We start from the raw sequence: 22,247 nt of genomic DNA on the forward strand, positions 1-22,247 counted from the left end.
CTCACCGGGCTTACTGTAAAACATCACTGCAGTGTTCCTCACCTGGCTTACTGTAAAAAACATCACTGCAGTGTTCCTCACCTGGCTTACTGTAAAAAGCTAAACAAACGATTGACTACTATACTTCTAAATTTCCCTCCAAACCCTGTCTTGTGGATTTGGCCATAGGTTCTCATCCACATCACAAAGGATGTTTTCATTAGCCAAACCTCTTGGGAAGAATCTTCGGGCATGGCGAATCCAGGCCTGACACTGGTCTGCCTGTGTCATTGCATGCGTCATCCATGGCCTGGAGAAGGGGGGCTTGTTCGTGAGGGCGCCTATCATATACCTTCCACCTCCATGTGGAGAAAAACTCCTCAATCTGGTAGGAAAGGAGAGTAGGGGGTAAGTAAAGGGTGGTAAATTGTGGATGGGCCTGAAAACCATGCTTGCACCATTTGAGCATGGTGGAACCTGACATTATCCCACACAATGACATAGGTCATGACATCAGCTCTACAGACCTGATTTAGCCCATCAAGGAAGGTTACATTCCAACAGCGAATCATGTGGCTGCCTGCAACTCAATATATAGAGTATATAGAGGAGATCTTTAGTTGTTGTTCGACCAAACATTAGAACTGGCAAGATGAGTAATCTAAGCAACTTTGACCGTGGTTGTGATTGTTGATGCCACACATGGTGGTTCCAGCATCTCAGAAACAGCTGCCTTCCAGGGTTTGTTATGCACTACAAGTCTCTAGAGTTTACAGAGAATGGAGCGATAAACAAAACACATTCAGTGAGCGGCAGTTCTATGGGCAAGAACACCTTGTTAATGAGAGAGGTCAGAGGAGAATGTCCAGACTCTTTCAAGCTAACAGAAAGGCCACAAATGCTCAAATAACAGTTGTTTAAAACAGTGTGCAGAATGGTATCTCTTAATGTACAACACCGTGAATAATTCAGACTGTTGTGGAGGCAAAAGGGGGTCCTACCCAGTACTCGATAGGTGTACCTAATAAAGTGGCTGGTGAGTGTACAGTAATGTCAGATCTGAAAACATGGTCTGGAAAAGTGGTACACGGGACCATAGAAACAGTGTCTGATAAAGAATGATGATGAAATATTACATCCATAGATAATGTAGTCCAATTAGTTCATGTTCCACGGTAATTGGTGTCAATGGATCTCATTATCCTGAAACTTTCATGATCTAAACATGGCATATTGTTTGTCAGTGTCCATAAAACTATGCATTAAGAGTAATGCAACAGTTACTCATCATTTTGAGCAGTTGTATCAATTGATAGTTAGATCATTGTAATGAAATGAATAGACAGTCATCTCAGATGTAATGTGTGAATTGCATTTTGAAATGGTAATACTTTGATGTTAAGTTGTGTATTTTGAACAGGTGATTTTAGTTCAATGAACAAATGCTCTTAGCTTTATGTGTATTGTATCCAAGCAATTGGAAAAAAGTGTTAGAGTTTTGAAAAGTTTGCATTTTGGTTGTGAGTTTTGTGTCTAGAGTTTTGAAAAATGACATCAAGGTTCCGAAATTAGTGCTAAAGTGATTGTAAAAAACTGTAACATCTAAATGCAGAATGGCAGTTCCACCGCCAAGCGCTAGAGGGCAGTGCCATTTGGACACTGAGCCACAACTTACGTGCCGCAGCAACTCTCTTCTCTGCCGCAGCCATACAGTAGAGGAAGACCGAAAGACTTCCGCGTACAGACGTTTAATGTATTTTCAGGTGAAATATGCCCCGTTACTGTGCTGTAAAACTTTGCAAAAATCGCGGAGGAACACCCTCTAAAGAAAACAAGAGAATAAGCTTTACCCGTACGGTATCTATTATTTTTTCCATCATGTTCTATGTGCAGATACAGTCCTACTATCTAGCTAGCTTAACGAGCATGCTCATATTGGGTTGCTGGCTAGCGTGTGTATCCAGCAGTGCCCTCAGAACAATAGTGAGCTGTCATAGAAAAACTCAAAGCCTCCTTTGTTTACCATTGTTTACAATTGACGAATGACTGGTGCTGCCATTGTTAATATTGTGTTTATTGGTCTTCAGCCTAGGCTGAAACACTAGTAACGTTACAGAAGCAATGCTTGTATGTGATCTTGATCATTTGGATGGGGCTGACAAATTGAATTCGGGCATGTCAACAAATGTCGCTGTCTTAACCACATGTTTGTATTGTCTCCTCCACAGGTTCCCTTTGCAAGATGAGGTCAGGCTGCAGATCTGGGTAGACAACATGAAGCGAGAAGAGTGGACCCCCAGTAGACACCAGTACCTGTGTAGTGAACATTTCACTGAGGACTGCTTTGACCTGCGATGGGGAATCCGGTACCTGAAACACACGGCCTTCCCTACCATCTTCCCCTCACACACACAATGTAAGTAGACAGACACCCCTTCTGTGAACACAACAAAATTAGCAGAAGTCTTAATGCACATTTCCAGAATAGTGACGGCTATTAGAGTTTCACATTAGTTTGATCATGCATTTTACACTGATCGTCATTGCAGTGTACAAAGCATTGGTTTGGGATATTTTCTTTGGGATTCATCAGGGCTGGGTCAATTCAATTTGAAGGCAGTCGATTCAGGAATTTATTTTAATGAAAAATTCAACAATGGAAAAAAAGGTTTTGAAAAGAATAGCTTCTACTCCTCAGTTATTGAGAAGTCCTTGAAAATAGATGCTGTTTTTTCACATTTTGAAATTGTTTTTTAAGTTGACTGCCTTGATTTTGAATTGAACCATCGCTGTGATGATTAAAGTGCAACATCAATTGTATCGGTCGTACAACATATTTTGCAGCCAAACGCTTTAATTTCTAGATCCAACAATGCAGTAACCTAATAATACAAAATGACACACAAATCCCCCAAAAATCAAAATGCATAAATTACAGCACTATACATGGCTATATTATGACAGCATGATTTCTGTTTGTGTTTAATCATCACTCTTTCCCCTCAGGATGAAGATAAAGCCGTTTCCACCAGTAAGAACACCATCAAGCCCAAAACCAGGATATGCGACGCCAACATTGAACTCATCGCTCCCCCTCCCCTCCTGGCAAGAATACACCTCTGATTCTGAAAGGACAGTCAGAGTGGAACCAGTCGTGGTGAGTGTCACTCCTGTCCCTAACCCTGAGGATGCCAGTGAATCTACGGTCACTACACTGTTATATGAAAGACCGCTTGTTTCAGACACAGAGGCCTCTACTCCTAGTGAAATGTTCCTTGGGGAGGTGATGCTCTCAGAGACCCAGGCTGCAGTGTGTGAGGTGAACAGAGAACTATCTGGAGACAGTGGTGGGATACTGACAGCCTCATGCTTGAACCTGTCTGGTGAGACACAGACACTGCAGCAGCTGGATACACTGACTCCACTGTGACTGTGCCTGCTGTGAATCGTCGGCCCTGTCGGCCGTTTCTCCTGAATGTGAGCCACGGTGGACGCCCTCCATGTGGCCCTCGGTCAGACATTTAGGATCTTCCTCTGGGCGCGGAGGGAGGGAGTGGGTGGGAGACCGGAAGGAGGGCCCCAGGGAGGGGGGGACACATCTCTGTGTACGAGCACTCCATACTCAAACATGAACAACGACCAGGAACAGCTGTGGATGAAAGACGCCAGCCTTCCCACACCAAGATCATGGTGCTGGACAGGAGAGAGGAAGCACCATTGCTAAAATACGATGGCTTGAGAGCGAGATGGGCATCATCTGAAGAAGAGCAACAGTGTTTTAAAGAAAAGCAGAAAGGTCCTTAGAGGACTTATTAACTTCTGCGTTGCTTCTGATGTCTTAACTGTAGTGCCTTGGTTTCCATTACGCACGCTCTTTCTAATGACATGTATTTGTAGAGTTATTACGGGTTATTACAACGTCGCAATCACTTGGTACTTATTTCTTATCTGTTTCCATGTTTCACCAGAGTTATATTACTTAACTAGTACGTGAAGGCCCTTCTCAAGAGAGCGTTGGCCCAAGGCTAGAAATCTTCTCCAGCTCGTTCTAGTCCTTCCGTTTGTCTCCGCTAGTGGCACTGTGTCCTTGAGGACAGGCCCTGGCACGATGCACTACTGTTTCATGTTTCGACATCACTGACTGACATATTGTCAATATTAGTGGTGTAATTCGGAGCGTTTAAGGGGAAGTGATTCCCTATTCTTGTGCTACAGATGGCTGCTTGTTTTATTCAATGGTATTTATCGTATATCATATCAAATCTACTGTGCGGTCATACGGATCCTTACTGGTTATTCATGTATGAAAAGGCCTATGTTTTTCACTGTATGTTTATGTTATGTGGACAATAACAAGCAGCCTACGGTACGTAGTATCCAGTGACGGAGACGACGACACCGTTTTAGGTGCATCTTCTTGGTTCTAATTAAATGGTTGAATAGGGAAAAGGTGCAATGCTTTGCTCACTATTCAATTTTTTATTTTTTATTCAAGCAACTATTAAAAGCTTGACGTTTCGGGCCTTCGTCAATTGCCTTAAATAGACCAGGTTCTGATAAATGAACCGGTTCTGGTGAAGACCATTGATGCCGAAACGTCAAGCTTTAATGCTTTCTCAATAAAATCATATATTTGAATGTTAAACCAAGCCTTGCACCTTTTTGATGATGTAGACTGGTTGCTCCTTGACTCCCATTGGTTGGGCCTCTACTTCTTTCCATAAAGAAATTAAATGGTCAACTGATTTCTCATCACTGAAAATGCAACACTGCGGTCCTCTTTCTTGATGGAGATGGCTTACATTACCTGTAATCCTTTATCAATGCACTGGCAATGACATCACAACGTGTCATGATGAAACTGATGGTGCTTTCAAGACGAGGGGAGGGGGGGGGGGTCCAAATCAGTGATCTTCATGTTGGAGCTTATGCAGCTGGGGGGGGATTTAGCGCCGACTCTATTCTGGAGCTCCGACCTTCCTACCTGTGGATCGCTGACATCATGATTTGACCTTATATTTTATGGAGTTGCCCGGGCTTCAGAGGGCCTGATTTCCCAGGCTTCAGAGGCCTGAGTTCCCGAGCTTCAGAGGCCTGAGTTCCCGGGCTTCAGAGGCCTGAGTTCCCGAGCTTCAGAGGCCTGAGTTCCCGAGCTTCAGAGGCCTGAGTTCCCAGGCTTCAGAGGCCTGAGTTCCCGAGCTTCAGAGGCCTGAGTTTCCCGAGCTTCAGAGGCCTGAGTGCCCGAGCTTCAGAGGGCCTGAGTTCCCGACTTGGAATTCCGAGTTGAACGACTGTTCAAAACGATTTTTTCCCAGAGCTCGGAGCTCGTTTTTAATCTGAATTCACAGATGTTTTGAATGCACTGAAGTCTGAGATTTCCGAGTTGACAGATGTTTTGAACGTGGCGTAACCTCGAACCAGAACTGACCGTTTCATTTCACAGCACTTATAGTGAAACATAATGTGATCAACGACTAGCATTCGATAGGAGCAACAGTAGAGAGATATAGCAGATACATAAAGCACAATAGAATAGAATGGGCTGCTTGTAGGAAGGGCTGCCTGTAGGAAGGGCTTGCTTGTAGGAAGGGCTGCCTGTAGGAAGGGCTGCTTGTAGGAAGGGCTGCCTGTAGGAAGGGCTGCTTGTAGGGAGGGCTGCCTGTAGGAAGGGCTGCTTGTAAGGAAGGGCTGCCTGTAGGAAGGGCTGCTTGTAGGAAGGGCTGCTTGTAAGGAAAGGGCTGCTTGTAGGAAGGGCTGCTTGTAAGGAAGGGCTGCCTGTAGGAAGGGCTGCTTGTAGGAAGGGCTGCTTGTAAGGAAGGGCTGCTTATAGGAAGGGCTGCTTGTAGGAAGGGCTGCTTGTAGGAAGGGCTGCCTGTAGGAAGGGCTGCTTGTAGGAAGGGCTGCTTGTAAGGAAGGGCTGCTTGTAGGAAGGGCTGCTTGTAAGGAAGGGCTGCTTGTAAGGAAGGGCTGCCTGTAGGAAGGGCTGCTTGTAGGAAGGGCTGCCTGTAGGAAGGGCTGCTTGTAGGAAGGGCTGCTTGTAAGGAGGGCTGCGTGTAAGGAAGGGCTGCCTGTAGGAAGGGCTGCTTGTAGGAAGGGCTGCTTGTAGGAAGGGCTGCTTGTAAGGAAGGGGCTGCTTGTAAGGAAGGGCTGCCTGTAGGAAGGGCTGCTTGTAGGAAGAAGGGCTGCTTGTAGGAAGAAGGGCTGCTTGCAGGCTATTGTGAGATGAAGGGAAGCTCTAATCACAGTGTAGACGACACGCTTGTTATTTTGACCTGAGATCTATAAGAGAAACGTCACACGCCTCACAGAGCCACTCTGGAAGACACACGACATTGCCACTTTCCCAGTTTATTGATCGTGGGTAAAAAGAACAGCTGAGAACACTGAGATGACTGATTGATTACTAGTCCTGCAAATGCTACAAAGTCAACTTCACAGCAATGTTATTGATATCCGAGAACTAACTTTGAGCAGTAATGAAGAAGCTGGGGATTCACTGACGATTTAAAATCACATAGGTTGACTTTGATCATGTGAAGATTGGCCTATAGGTCCTGTCTTTGGCTCTAGATGATTGGCCCACGCCCTTGTTCTGTGTCTGTCCAATAGAATGTAGCAGCAGCACAAATACAAGGACACAACAACCAATCATGTCGGTCATAGGAAAACAATATTTATTCAATTCCAGATGTTAATTGCTGTGCTTGTGTGTTTCAATGCAGTACCTTTGTGTTCGCAACACATCTAATGAACTTTATATTACATTAGAACATGGCCTCAAAATGGCAATCTGATTTTGCTCCTCACTCTTCTGCCTTTAGGCTCTCTCCTGGTCATCTGACTGCAGCTCTGTCTGTTGCCAAGTGATCGTCTCATCCTGTTTGTATCCTAGATCCTATGCAGGATGCAAACTGCCATCGGGCAGGCGTTATGTCTGCACTGCACCAACCTAGAGGCGTTGCGTAGCCTAGTGGTTAGAGTGTTGGACTAGTAACCGGAAGGTTGCAAGTTCAAACCCCGAGCTGACAAGGTACAAATCTGTCGTTCTGCCCATGAACAGGCAACCCACAGTTCCTAGGCCGTCATTGAAAATAAGAATTTGTTCTTAACTGACTTGCCTAGTTAAATAAAGGTAAATTAAAATAACTTAGCCAGCTAACTTTGATTAGCAGCCACATGTAACTGTTGATGTTCTGGTTGATTAAGAAAGCAATTTTTTTTTATTGGTGTTTTTATTGGAAATATTGTTTATATTGGAAACTTCAGAATTTTGAAGTTATTTCAGGCCGTTTTGGACAGTTAGCTGCTAACTCTTTGATCCAGGTTTCTGGAGCAGCAGCCGATTCACAGGGTTTGTGTGGATACAGGAAGAACTCCAGGTATGGTTGAACTGAACATCTAAGCACTGACTTTTTGCCTTAGAAAAGCACTTACTTTAATGTAGCCGTCGTCATAACAAAAGACAATGGTTGTTAGGTCCATTTTTTCAATGATAATTATATGCTGATGCATTCGTCATAACTGACCTTTCTAAAGGCGATCATTAGATGCTAAATGTTCACTTAGTCTCCCGTTGACATCGCTGCACGACTACGTCAACATTCGTTAGGATTCACCCCTGCATCTTTCTGCATCCATCCCTGAGAGAAACGCCCTTCCATCCCTGGGACCCGAGGCCTGGTCTGCTTCCCAAAGGGCCTGTATAACACACTACTCTGGCCCATTTGGAACACGCTCCCTGACTGCACTTGCCCTGAACGACTCGTGTGAATAAATGAGGTGTTTAGCATTATTCCAACGCATTAGTCAAGACTCTAAACAAACAGACTTAATGGGGGCCATTGTTTGTTCTGTACTTAAGAGTCTCATTTCATTTCAGGAGTAATACGTCTTTTGCTGGTATTATTATGTTTGTGAACGGCTAAATGAAGCATCCAGTCACTGTGTTATGTCCATTCAAACAGAGTATACTTCTAGTAGTTACTAGCTACTAATCACCTCGAGTCTAAAGTAATAAACAGTATTATACATGGTGTTGTCAGAACAGGTCAGTCGTTTCTGATTTTCATTTGAGAAAAATGACTCCAGAAAGAAAAAAGAAGTGTTTTCTGGAAGTATTTACACCATCATTATTGGTTCAATTGAGTCATGGCGCTGTTCCACGTGTTTCATGCACATCAGTAACCTGCCGCAGCGGGCGTTTCTCTCTGGTCCGGATGAGAAGAATGTACTGTCGGGGGGAGGTTCTCTTCTGCACTGTTGAACCAATCCGATAAATGTGGGAGGAAGGAGTTAAGATGGAGCCCTGTTGAGACGTCCTAAAGCGGAAGTCGCGTCACAGACTCTTCCTATTTTCCCCTGAAAACCAGATGCATCCGGTTGTTACCGACCCGCCGAGGGTGGAGGAGATGAGACACGAAGACAACCAATTCATTCACCATGGGTATGTCCCAAATGGCACCCTCTTCCCTTTATAGTGCACTACTTATGACCAGAACCTATATGGGGAATAGGGAGCCATTTGGGACGCCCAACATGAAGACATCCAATCTATCTCTGAGACTGTGCTTTTAATGTATGTGAAGGGATTAGATGGACATACCAGGGCATTCTTTAACGATCACTCAAGGTGGCATAGCAGTTCAGACGTCTTTTGTCCTCGTCTTGTCGTGTCCTGTATATATATATATATTTACAACTTTTTCACATACATTTTATTTTATTTTCCATCAACTCATCTTCAAAACACTCTCCTGCAACCCGCCTCACCAATGTATATTTATAAAAAAGTATTATTTACCTCAGATCTGTAATCCTCCAAGAAGCTAGCCAGAAACTCCAAGAAGCTAGCCTGAAACTAGCCAGAAGCTAATCCAGAAGCTAGTTCAGAAGCTAGTTGGCTCCTTTACTGGTAAGTCGTTGGTGTTCAGCTAACCACGGTTTGTGGTCATCGGCTATCCTTTGGCTCGAAAGTCTATCGCCAGTTCTGTACGGCGCAGCGCGGCTCGGAGCGGAGCATACCGGACCAATTTTTCTCTCCATGTCCCTGGATTTCGACTGCTCTCTGGACATTCATGCCCGGATCTCACAGCTAGCTAGCTGCTATCCGTGTGACTATCGGCCTTCGTCGATTCCGGAGCAAACATCAATTGTTCCGGAGCTAGCAAGCTCCGTCAATCACTCCTGAGTTCCATCAATCGCACCTGGGCTGCAGTCGCCTATCCGGACCCGTTTTGCTGCCTTCGCGGAGCCCCACCGGGCCTTCACAACTGGACTGCCGACGTTATCTACCCGAAGGGGTTATTCGGCTGGCTCCTCCGTCGCGACGTTACCTGAACGCCCATCTGCGGCCTGCTAACCGTTAGCTGTCTTACCGGCTGCTATCTGAATAGACAATCGGACAATTTTTTTATTTTTTATTATTATTATTATGTTTTCTTCTTGGGCCTCTATAACTATATCTATTGTTTTTATTTTTGTTGTTGTTGTGTGATTTGGATTGATCCCCTCTACCACACGGAACCCCACTAATCTACTGACGGAGCGCAGGAGGTGGCTAACAACAGACCTCCATCCTATGCTAGCTTGCTACCGATGCCCTGGCTAGCTGTCTAAATCACCAACCAACCTCTCCACTCACCGGGCCCTTTTGATCACTCGACTAAGCATGCCTCTCCTTAATGTCAATATGTCTTGTCCATTTCTGTTCTGGTTAGTGTTTATTGGCTTATTTCACTGTAGAGCCTATAGTCCTGCTCACTATACCTTATCCAACCTATTAGTTCCACCACCCACACATGCAATGACATCTCCTGGTTTCAACGATGTTTCTAGAGACAATATCTCTCTCTTCATCACTCAATACCTAGGTTTACCTCCACTGTATTCACATCCTACCATACATTTGTCTGTACATTATACCTTGATGCTATTTTATCGCCCCCAGAAACCTCCTTTTACTCTATGTTCCAGACGTTCTAGACGACCAATTCTCATAGCTTTTAGCCGTACCCTTATTCTACTCCTCCTATGTTCCTCTGGCGATGTAGAGGTGAATCCAGGCCCTGCAGTGCCTAGCTCCACTCCTATTCCCCAGGCGCTCTCTTTTGACGACTTCTGTAACCGTAATAGCCTTGGTTTCATGCATGTTAACATTAGAAGCCTCCTCCCTAAGTTTGTTCTATTCACTGCTTTAGCACACTCTGCCAACCCGGATGTTCTAGCTGTGTCTGAATCCTGGCTTAGGAAGACCACCAAAAACTCAGACATTTTAATTCCAAACTACAACATTTTCAGACAAGATAGAACTGCCAAAGGGGGCGGTGTTGCAATCTACTGCAAAGATAGCCTGCAGAGTTCTGTCCTACTATCCAGGTCTGTACCCAAACAATTCGAACTTCTACTTTTAAAAATCCACCTCTCTAAAAACAAGTCTCTCACCGTTGCCGCCTGCTATAGACCACCCTCTGCCCCCAGCTGTGCTCTGGACACCATATGTGAACTGATTGCCCCCCATCTATCTTCAGAGTTCGTGCTGCTAGGCGACCTAAACTGGAACATGCTTAACACCCCAGCCATCCTACAATCTAAACTTGATGCCCTCAATCTCACACAAATAATCAATGAACCTACCAGGTACCTCCCCAAAACCTTAAACACGGGCACCCTCATAGATATCATCCTAACCAACTTCCCCTCTAAATACACCTCTGCTGTCTTCAACCAAGATCTCAGCGATCACTGCCTCATTGCCTGCATCCGTAATGGGTCAGCTGTCAAACGACCTCCACTCATCACTGTAAAACGCTCCCTGAAACACTTCTGCGAGCAGGCCTTTCTAATCGACCTGGCCGGGGTATCCTGGAAGGATATTGATCTCATCCCGTCAGTAGAGGATGCCTGGATATTTTTTTTAAATGCCTTCCTAACCATCTTAAATAAACATGCCCCATTTAAGAAATTTAGAACCAGGAACAGATATAGCCCTTGGTTCTCCCCAGACCTGACTGCCCTTAACCAACACAAAACATCCTATGGCGTTCTGCATTAGCATCGAACAGCCCCCGTGATATGCAGCTGTTCAGGGAAGCTAGAAATCATTATACACAGGCAGTTAGAAAAGCCAAGGCTAGCTTTTTCAAGCAGAAATTTGCTTCCTGCAACACTAACTCAAAAAGTTCTGGGACACTGTAAAGTCCATGGAGAATAAGAACACCTCCTCCCAGCTGCCCACTGCACTGAAGATAGGAAACACTGTCACCACTGATAAATCCACCATAATTGAGAATTTCAATAAGCATTTTTCTACGGCTGGCCATGCTTTCCACCTGGCTACTCCTACCCCGGACAACAGCACTGCACCCCCAACAGCAACTCGCCCAAGCCTTCCCCATTTCTCCTTCTCCCAAATCTATTCAGCTGATGTTCTGAAAGAGCTGCAAAATCTGGACCCCTACAAATCAGCCGGGCTAGACAATCTGGACCCTTTCTTCCTAAAATTATCTGCCGAAATTGTTGCCACCCCTATTACTAGCCTGTTCAACCTCTCTTTCGTGTCGTCTGAGATTCCCAAAGATTGGAAAGCAGCTGCGGTCATCCCCCTCTTCAAAGGGGGGGACACTCTTGACCCAAACTGCTACAGACCTATATCTATCCTACCGTGCCTTTCTAAGGTCTTCGAAAGCCAAGTCAACAAACAGATTACCGACCATTTCGAATCTCACCATACCTTCTCTGCTATGCAATCCGGTTTCAGAGCTGGTCATGGGTGCACCTCAGCCACGCTCAAGGTCCTAAACGATATCTTAACCGCCATCGATAAGAAACATTACTGTGCAGCCGTATTCATTGATCTGGCCAAGGCTTTCGACTCTGTCAATCACCATATCCTCATCGGCAGACTCGACAGCCTTGGTTTCTCAAATGATTGCCTCGCCTGGTTCACCAACTACTTCTCTGATAGAGTTCAGTGTGTCAAATCGGAGGGTCTGCTGTCCGGACCTCTGGCAGTCTCTATGGGGGTGCCACAGGGTTCAATTCTTGGACCGACTCTCTTCTCTGTATACATCAATGAGGTCGCTCTTGCTGCTGGTGAGTCCCTGATCCACCTCTACGCAGACGACACCATTCTGTATACTTCCGGCCCTTCTTTGGACACTGTGTTAACAACCCTCCAGGCAAGCTTCAATGTCATACAACTCTCCTTCCGTGGCCTCCAATTGCTCTTAAATACAAGTAAAACTAAATGCATGCTCTTCAACCGATCGCTACCTGCACCTACCCGCCTGTCCAACATCACTACTCTGGACGGCTCTGACTTAGAATACGTGGACAACTACAAATACTTAGGTGTCTGGTTAGACTGTAAACTCTCCTTCCAGACCCATATCAAACATCTCCAATCCAAAGTTAAATCTAGAATTGGCTTCCTATTTCGCAACCAAGCATCCTTCACTCATGCTGCCAAACATACCCTTGTAAAACTGACCATCCTACCAATCCTCGACTTTGGCGATGTCATTTACAAAATAGCCTCCAATACCCTACTCAACAAATTGGATGCAGTCTATCACAGTGCAATCCGTTTTATCACCAAAGCCCCATATACTACCCACCATTGCGACCTGTACGCTCTCGTTGGCTGGCCCTCGCTTCATACTCGTCGCCAAACCCACTGGCTCCATGTCATCTACAAGACCCTGCTAGGTAAAGTCCCCCCTTATCTCAGCTCGCTGGTCACCATAGCATCTCCCACCTGTAGCACACGCTCCAGCAGGTATATCTCTCTAGTCACCCCCAAAACCAATTCTTTCTTTGGCCGCCTCTCCTTCCAGTTCTCTGCTGCCAATGACTGGAACGAACTACAAAAATCTCTGAAACTGGAAACACTTATCTCCCTCACTAGCTTTAAGCACCAACTGTCAGAGCAGCTCACAGATTACTGCACCTGTACATAGCCCACCTATAATTTAGCCCAAACAACTACCTCTTTCCCAACTGTATTTAATTTTAATTTATTTATTTATTTTGCTCCTTTGCACCCCATTATTTTTTATTTCTACTTTGCACATTCTTCCATTGCAAAACTACCATTCCAGTATTTTACTTGCTATATTGTATTTACTTTGCCATCATGGCCTTTTTTGCCTTTACCTCCCTTCTCACCTCACATTGTATATAGACTTGTTTATACTGCATTATTGACTGTATGTTTGTTTTTACTCCATGTGTAACTCTGTGTCGTTTTATCTGTCGAACTGCTTTGCTTTATCTTGGCCAGGTCGCAATTGTAAATGAGAACTTGTTCTCAACTTGCCTACCTGGTTAAATAAAGGTAAAATAAATAAATAAATAAATGTTAAGCCTGACTGTTGGTCTCTCCTGGAGATGGAGGTTGACATGTCTGATCACAGAGCTGTTGATCTCTCCTGGAGATAGAAGATGACAAGTCTGAACACAGAGCCGTTGGTCTCTCCTGGAGAGGGAGGTTGACATGTCTGATCACAGAGCTGTTGGTCTCTCCTGGATAGGGAGGTTGACATGTCTGATCACAGAGCTGTTGATCTCTCCTGGAGATAGAAGATGACAAGTCTGAACACAGAGCTGTTGGTCTCTCCTGGAGATAGAAGATGACATGTCTGATCACAGAGCTGTTGGTCTCTCCTGGAGATGGAGGATGACACGTCTGATCACAGAGCTGTTGGTCTCTCCTGGAGATGGAGGATGACAAGTCTGATCACAGAGCTGTTGGTCTCTCCTGGAGATGGAGGATGACAAGTCTGATCACAGAGCTGTTGGTCTCTCCTGGAGATGGAGGATGACATGTCTGATCACAGAGCTGTTGGTCTCTCCTGGAGATGAAGGATGACATGTCTGATCACAGAGCTGTTGGTCTCTCCTGGAGATGGAGGATGACAAGTCTGATCACAGAGGGACTAAAGAAGGGTCTGAGGACCACTACAGTCTCTCTCTCTCTCTTTCTCTGTAGCTCTTGCTCGCTCACAATCACACTTAGAACCACTACAGTGTCAGGAGGGGGGAGTGGCCATAACCACTCCCAAGACATACTAATATAGCTTAGCCTACAATTGCCATGGAGACACAAAAGCCCCACAGTAACCACTCTGAACCATAGAAGCCAATGAAGAGTCCAAATTGAGTGTTTGTTTGCAGACAAGACGAGCCAAGTAAACAAACCTGTGGTTACTGACAGGTGTTCCCGTCATTGTTCATTAGAAATCATCTGTAATTGGGACTGATTGGCTGGGAGAGAAGTCTCTTAATTGATTTTTGTATTGACTGCTCAGTAGGTGTCCATCAAGACTAATTGAAGCTTGTTCATCAAGTAAATGAACAACATGTTCTTCAGTTAATTCTATAAAGGCAGGTGAGTGACAGGCGCGGTAATCTAACTGTAACCTGTAGAATAAACCCTACAGTACAGCACATACAGTAACATGTAGGAGTCATGTCTTAGGAACACTGGGTCTTTATAAACTATACTAAAGCAGCACCCCACCACTGTTTTGGTAAAAAGCTGAGGGAGAACTATATGTTTAACCATGTTTTGGTAAAAAGCTGAGGGAGAACTATATGTTTAACCATGTTTTGGTAAAAAGCTGAGGGAGAACTATATGTTTAACCATGTTTTGGTAAAAAGCTGAGGGAGAACTATATGTTTAACCATGTTTTGGTAAAAAGCTGAGGGAGAACTATATGTTTAACCATGTTTTGGGTAAAAAGCTGAGGGAGAACTATATGTTTAACCATGTTTTGGTAAAAAGCTGAGGGAGAACTATATGTTTAACCATGTTTTGGTAAAAAGCTGAGGGAGAACTATATGTTTAACCATGTTTTGGTAAAAAGCTGAGGGAGAACTATATGTTTAACCATGTTTTGGTAAAAAGCTGAGGGAGAACTATATGTTTAACCATGTTTTGGTAAAAAAGCTGAGGGAGAACTATATGTTTAACCATGTTTGGTAAAAAGCTGAGGGAGAACTATATGTTTAACCATGTTTTGGTAAAAAGCTGAGGGAGAACTATATGTTTAACCATGTTTTTGGTAAAAAGCTGAGGGAGAACTATATGTTTAACCATGTTTTGGTAAAAAGCTGAGGGAGAACTATATGTTTAACCATGTTTTGGTAAAAAGCTGAGGGAGAACTATATGTTTAACCATGTTTTGGTAAAAAGCTGAGGGAGAACTATATGTTTAACCATGTTTTGGTAAAAAGCTGAGGGAGAACTATATGTTTAACCATGTTTTGGTAAAAAGCTGAGGGAGAACTATATGTTAACCATGTTTTGGTAAAAAGCTGAGGGAGAACTATATGTTTAACCATGTTTTTGGTAAAAAGCTGAGGGAGAACTATATGTTTAACCATGTTTTGGTAAAAAGCTGAGGGAGAACCTATATGTTTAACCATGTTTTGGTAAAAAGCTGAGGAGAACTATATGTTTAACCATGTTTTGGTAAAAAGCTGAGGGAGGAAACTATATGTTTAACCATGTTTTGGTAAAAAGCTGAGGGAGAACTATATGTTTAACCATGTTTTGGTAAAAAGCTGAGGGAGAACTATATGTTTAACCATGTTTTGGTAAAAAGCTGAGGGAGAACTATATGTTTAACCATGTTTTGGTAAAAAGCTGAGGGAGAACTATATGTTTAACCATGTTTTGAGGCTATACACTGTTTACAATTGTATTGTTTACAAATACTGGAGTAAAACAAGTTTTTCGATTGGGTTCTGATAGGGTACGACAGTTAAACTAAACTCATAGGTCATTCCTAAGTAATATTCTTCATGAATCGATGGGTAGATAGAATTCATTTCAAAGCCCAAAGATGGATGTAGGAAACACAGCCCCCTTAAAGACAAAGTACAGTCATTATGTGAATGCAGGTAGTGGTTATGAAACCCGTTGGACAAGCCATACTACATATCCTATATTGGCATGAGGGGGTGTGGTATATGGCCAATATACCACGGCTAAGGGCTGTTCTGAAGCGCAACGCAACACAGAGTGCCTTGATACAGCCCTTAGGTGTGGTATATTGGCCATATACCACACCCCCCCATGCCAATATACCACGGCTAAGGGCTGTTCTGAAGCGCAATGCAACACAGAGTGCCTGGAGACAGCCCTTAGCCGTGGTATATTGGCCATGTACCACACACTTGCTGAAGTATGATGATATCTTTCAAAGTGAACATGAAAGGCATTTCTCTTCCTCACAGGCAATTTGCAATCAAGTCCTTTGTTCTATTGTCTGAATGTTTACAAGATGGATAAACGTTTGGGAAGAGAATAGATCGTCTTGTGTTTATGTCATTTCATGGTCTGTTATTCATGCAGTCTGAAATTCACAATAAGTGATCATGAAGAAAACCACAGCCAGGAGCAATCATAACAACCTTGTTATAAAGGAGTTATTGTCAACTCATAAGATTATGCTAAAGAAACTCATTGGATTCACAACATTAGATTAGGGGCTGCAAAATAGTTTATTAATAATTAGTAAATGGTTTATAAGGATTTAAATGAATCATCAACTGAGGTATTAGTAAGTAAATGTTCTCACATTTATAAATGTACTCATTAACAATGAATAAATATACCATTCATGACATACTGTATATAAATGCATTTATAAATATGTAAATACATGCTGAGTCAAACCATTAATCAACCATTAACAAATACATTATCAATAATCTTATGTTGACAATAACTTAGGTTGACAAATAAGTACCTTAGTTGTAGATGATTAATAATTTACAAATTGTTAACATACTATGATGAAACAATTTATGAATGATCTCATAAATCGTTAATAAATTATTTAAAATAACGTTTATAAATGCATAAATGACTATTTACAGATTTCTTAATGACATTTACAAATGTAGGAATAATGATGAATAAGTGGTAAGTAATCTCTTTACAAACTGTTTATATATTGTTTATTAGGGGACCTTAATATAAAGTGTTACCAAACTGTCAATAGCAGGCATGCAGGGTTGGGTGGGTTACATTCTGAATGTATCCGTTACAGTTATTAGTTGTCTGTCCAAAATTGTAATCAGTAATGTAATTTTGGATTGCCCAAACTCAGTAATGTAATTTTGGATTGTCCAAACTCAGTAATGTAATTTTGGATTGTCCAAACTCAGTAATGTAATTTTGGATTGCCCAAACTCAGTAATGTAATTTTGGATTGTCCAAACTCAGTAATGTAATTTTGGATTGTCCAAACTCAGTAATGTAATTTTGGATTGTCCAAACTCAGTAATGTAACTTTGGATTGCCCAAACTCAGTAATGTAACTTTGGATTGTCCAAACTCAGTAATGTAATCTGATTATTTTCCCTTTTAAGAGGCATTAGAAGAAGACAAAATGGATCCATCAAATGTGTGTCATCATAGTAGTCTCTGGTTGGTGGTCATCATTTGGTGTGTCATCATAGTGCTCTCTGATTGGTGGTCATCATTTGGTGTGTCATCATAGTGCTCTCTGATTGGTGGTCAGACTTGCTCAGGTGGAACAAACTTTAACTTGCATATTTTTACAATTGAATTTCATTGAGGAAGCAGAAAGGTGTCATAATGTATTTTTTCCTGCAAACATCCTTTTTGAATGTAAAGGTAATGGAAGACGTAACCATCTGGTATTTCAACAGCATCTGTAATCTGATTACAATATTATTGCTAGTAACGTAACTGATGGTTATCAGATTACATGTAATCAGATACTCCCCAACCCTGCCTGCATGTGTCATAATCACTTGGCTGGAAGAAAACCAGCTCTGAGAGTCTGCTATTGGAAAAGTCTTTTCAAAAGAAAACCTTTAGGACTATTGTTGAATGTAACAATGGTCTTAATTTCTTTGAAATGTTTACCACACGGTACCATTCTGTTTGAAGCTAGAAGGGAGAGAGCACACGCATATGTCTGTCATTAGAGTTATTCCTTTGGCAGTGTGCTTTCCCAGAAACCACTGAATTATTTCACTTCCCTGTGGAACTTTTTATTTCACCTTTATTTAACCAGGAAAAGCCAGTTGAGACACAGAGTCTCAAGGGAGGCCTGGCTGAGAAGGCAGCAGCAATCAACACAACAGTAGAGTAGTGTTCAACATGAAACACAGTCAGCACAACCACATGACCCCACCTACAGGACACATTTACACTCCTCCTGAGCAGAGTAATGTTCAACATGAAACACAGTCAGCACAACCACATGACCCCACCTACAGGACACATTTACACTCCTCCTGAGCAGAGTAATGTTCAACATGAAACACAGTCAGCAGACTTGTTCAGTGAATTATTCAAATCATGTACAGACGTGTTTTATTGTTGCATTACACAAAACAGAGAACATACAGATATCTATGTAAAGACACGTCAGAGCTCAAACACATCAATAAATATATGGACCAGATCGTGATAAGAATATACATTAAACTCACAAAGCAACCATTCGTTGTTCACCGATGCCCATATCCTTCCTCACAATAGTTTTTCTGGTGGCCTGTCATCCCAGATAATCAGTGATTGATTAGGACAGGAGCTCATCCCAGATAATCAGTGATTGATTAGGACAGGAGCTCATCCCAGATAATCAGTGATTGATTAGGACAGGAGCTCATCCCAGATAATCAGTGATTGATTAGGACAGGAGCTCATCCCAGATAATCAGTAATTGATTAGGACAGGAGCTCATCCCAGATAATCAGTGATTGATTAGGACAGGAGCTCATCCCAGATAATCAGTGATTGATTAGGACAGGAGCTCATCCCAGATAATCAGTGATTGATTAGGACATACCAATACTGATGTTGAATCAACGAGGATATTTACAAATATTTCCATGTGTCTAAACCATGGGTCTTCAATGACATCAAAGACATGCTACATACAGTACAAGGTGAAGCAGTGGAGTAGGAGGAGTTCCCATATTGCCCACATGGTCCATCAATAGCTCTGGTCCATGGTGTTATGTGTGGCTTGCTGCTGCTGAGCCTTCTGTGAAGCTGAAAGTAGCGCCCTGGGCCAGAGCTAGTCTCCTAGTCTCCTAGTCTCCTAGCTGTAGTAAAGATAGATCCAGGGGTTGGTACAGCTGTTTAGACTGGCAAGGAGCATGATGATGACAAACAGTGGACCTGAGAGAGAGAGAGAGAGAGAGACAGAGAGAGAGAGAGAAGGGGGGGGGGGGATATGGCATGATAAAAATAGCACTACAGGTTTCCACAGAAAGAATTGGAAAGGTCATGCAAATCAATGGAACTGGAGGCCAATCAGTGTGATTAAACTAGATACCTGTGGCTTCTAGATACCTGTGGCTTCTAGATACCTGTGGCTTCTAGATACCTGTGGCTTCTAGATACCTGTGGCTTCTGGATACCTGTGGCTTCTAGATACCTGTGGCTTCTAGATACCTGTGGCTTCTAGATACCTGTGGCTTCTAGATACCTGTGGCTTCTAGATACCTGTGGCTTCTAGATACCTGTGGCTTCTGGATACCTGTGGCTTCTAGATACCTGTGGCTTCTAGATACCTGTGGCTTCTAGATACCTGTGGCTTCTAGATACCTGTGGCTTCTAGATACCTGTGGCTTCTAGATACCTGTGGCTTCTGGATACCTGTGGCTTCTAGATACCTGTGGCTTCTAGATACCTGTGGCTTCTAGATACCTGTGGCTTCTAGATACCTGTGGCTTCTGGATACCTGTGGCTTCTAGATACCTGTGGCTTCTAGATACCTGTGGCTTCTAGATACCTGTGGCTTCTAGATACCTGTGGCTTCTGGATACCTGTGGCTTCTAGATACCTGTGGCTTCTAGATACCTGTGGCTTCTAGATACCTGTGGCTTCTAGATACCTGTGGCTTCTAGATACCTGTGGCTTCTGGATACCTGTGGCTTCTAGATACCTGTGGCTTCTAGATACCTGTGGCTTCTAGATACCTGTGGCTTCTAGATACCTGTGGCTTCTAGATACCTGTGCTCCTAACAATGTAGTAAAATGACAAGCAGGTACACAAATATATCGAATTTACCATTTGTGGGCGCTGTACTGGGACTCCATGCAGACCACAACTGGACCACAAAGAAGGGGCTCCAGCATATCGAGTAGACCATAATGATGACGAATGTCATTTTGACCGTCTTCAACATCGCGCTCGAGACCCCTTTGGTGCCCGTGCGCCTGTCGCTCGTGGAAGCCTGGAGCGCCTTTCTCTTCATGTTAAAGTATATCCCCGTGCATATTTTAATCTGGCAGTACAGCAAGATGATAACCGGGAGAACAAACACTGATAAAGTAATCCAGCTGATGTATATCTTAGAACCCCAAGGTTCGATAAATGTCGCCCAACAATCATACAGGTTGTCCTCTAGTTCTTGGAGAGAGAAGATGAAGAGTTGCGGAGTGCTGAAAGCCAGAGAGATCAGCCACGCTGCGCCTATGGCGACGTACCTCTTAAAAGAACCCTTCAAGAACGACACCATGGGTTTGCAGACCGCATGGTACCGATCTATGGTCATGGCCACTATCATGTATGTGGAGGCGAACATCCCAACCACCTGAAGATATTTCACCGACCTACAGACGAAATCTGAGCCCCGGAACCGGTGCGTAATCTCCATGCAGAGCTGCGGTAGGACTTGGAAGAAAGCGACCACTAGGTCCGCAAAACACAGGTGCAGAAGGAACAGTTGGGTCTTTGTATTCATCTTGCGCTTCCTCCAAAGTGCATGCAGAAGGCACAAATTCCCACATGTGGCTAAGACAAAAATCAATCCCAAAACCCCAGCTTTTATAAGCGCAAAGTCGTGTTCACCTGTTTCATCAATTCCTCCCGCGTCCTCCCGCTCCGAACTGCCATTGCCACTATAATTGAGTTGTAAACTCATTGTCCCTTACAAGATTTTTTGGTTACCATTTTTTTTCCATTGTTAATTATGTTCAGAAAATTAGGTCCAATACTTTCCTATTGGCAATTCGGCCACTATCTCTCGCCTACGATGCGCAGTAGCTCTGCGCAGCAGCAACAAGTGCTGGTAGCTGATAGTAGCGTAGCATTTGCCTGACGACTCGCCCTGACGACTCACCCTGAATTTGCTGCTCCATTGATAGCTACATACCTTCAAGAAACGTCAGTTTGGCCGCCCGGCGCTATGTGGTTGGGTAACCCTGCAAGCATCGTCTGTCTATGACATTTTGTACGGGCCATCGCCGTCCCAGAAAGGATGGGCAGCAACGACAGGTGCACCAGAGCTGGAGGCCTGTTTAAATATGTCTCTGGATGCACTGATGAAATCAGAATGTGCTGTATAGGTAGGTGCGCAGTGCGCATTCCCAGAGTGTAATGAACCTCTAGGCTTCAATATGAACACCTCCCCTGGCTTCACACGTGAGTGCACATTGATTTCCTTCAATGTCCCTCATTTCCATTTTCTGTCCATATTAATTGTAGACATAGACCAGTACTTTGTGACCATCAGCCACATGGGCCTAATGAAAAGCCTTTCTTCCACAGAATACAAAAGGAACAGACGACATCCACCCCTAAACTAGACTCTTTCCAATTGAATCCATGTTGAATATGATTGATAAAAGTCAGGTATAAGGACTTGTATCCTTTACAATGTAATGTAAAAGAACATTGGTGTTTCCCCCTCAGCATCCATGTATCAACATGACCCATGTTGATTAGAAGCATTTCCCCTCAGCATCCATGTATCAACATGACCCATGTTGATTTAGAAGCATTTCCCCTCAGCATCCATGTATCAACATGACCCATGTTGATTTAGAAGCATCAAGTCAACAACTGTATTGACTGACTGGTCTTGGAGAAAATTAATTCCTAGAGATGCAGACTGTGGTAAATGTCATATTGTGAAATTATGTGTTTCTACCGTTGCTCTGTGAGAGCACTTCTCTCTGTCCTGTTTCATCCAGGTCCTTTGTGACAGTCGTGAAGAAAAGGTCATTTGTACAGTACTTATCAGCAGGGAGGCACATATCTGACAGGATGTATTGAAGCTGAGATTTGTGTCTAGCAGCTTGCAGATCCTTCGCTTCTGAGTGTTACAGTGTGCTGAGTGCTGTTATTCATTATCCACAACCTCTCCACACCATGACTGTGTCCCAAATGGCACCCCATTCCCTACATAGTGCACTACTTTAGACCCTATGGGCCCTGGTCAAAAGTAGTGCACTATATAGGGAATAGGATGCCATTTGGGACGTACACCA

At 43.5% G+C, this 22,247-nt stretch overlaps 1 protein-coding gene across 1 annotated transcript; it reads right to left on the minus strand.

Moving 5' to 3' along the window:
• Nucleotides 1–18,295: 18,295 nt before the first annotated feature.
• Nucleotides 18,296–21,274, minus strand: LOC116370631 (arg8-vasotocin receptor-like). The gene is made up of 2 exons (XM_031819833.1): nt 20,044–21,274; nt 18,296–19,148 (listed from the first exon to the last, which is right to left on the minus strand). Exons 1-2 carry the CDS (start codon nt 20,897–20,899, stop codon nt 19,069–19,071), a joined length of 936 nt encoding a protein of 311 aa, XP_031675693.1. The 5' UTR covers nt 20,900–21,274; the 3' UTR covers nt 18,296–19,068.
• Between the last annotated feature and the right edge of the window lie 973 nt (nt 21,275–22,247).

The sequence above is a fragment of the Oncorhynchus kisutch genome, unplaced genomic scaffold (genome assembly GCF_002021735.2).
Source record: "Oncorhynchus kisutch isolate 150728-3 unplaced genomic scaffold, Okis_V2 scaffold2678, whole genome shotgun sequence".
Taxonomy (NCBI): domain Eukaryota; kingdom Metazoa; phylum Chordata; class Actinopteri; order Salmoniformes; family Salmonidae; genus Oncorhynchus; species Oncorhynchus kisutch.

Bases quoted from the DNA above. Each gene is read 5' to 3' on its own strand.
- LOC116370631 (XM_031819833.1), bottom strand. From the start codon at position 20,899: ATGAGTTTACAACTCAATTATAGTGGCAATGGCAGTTCGGAGCGGGAG. The intron at 19,149-20,043 runs GTAAATTCGATA...TCTCTCTCTCAG, and splicing joins CAGTACAGCGCCCACAAATG to GTCCACTGTTTGTCATCATC.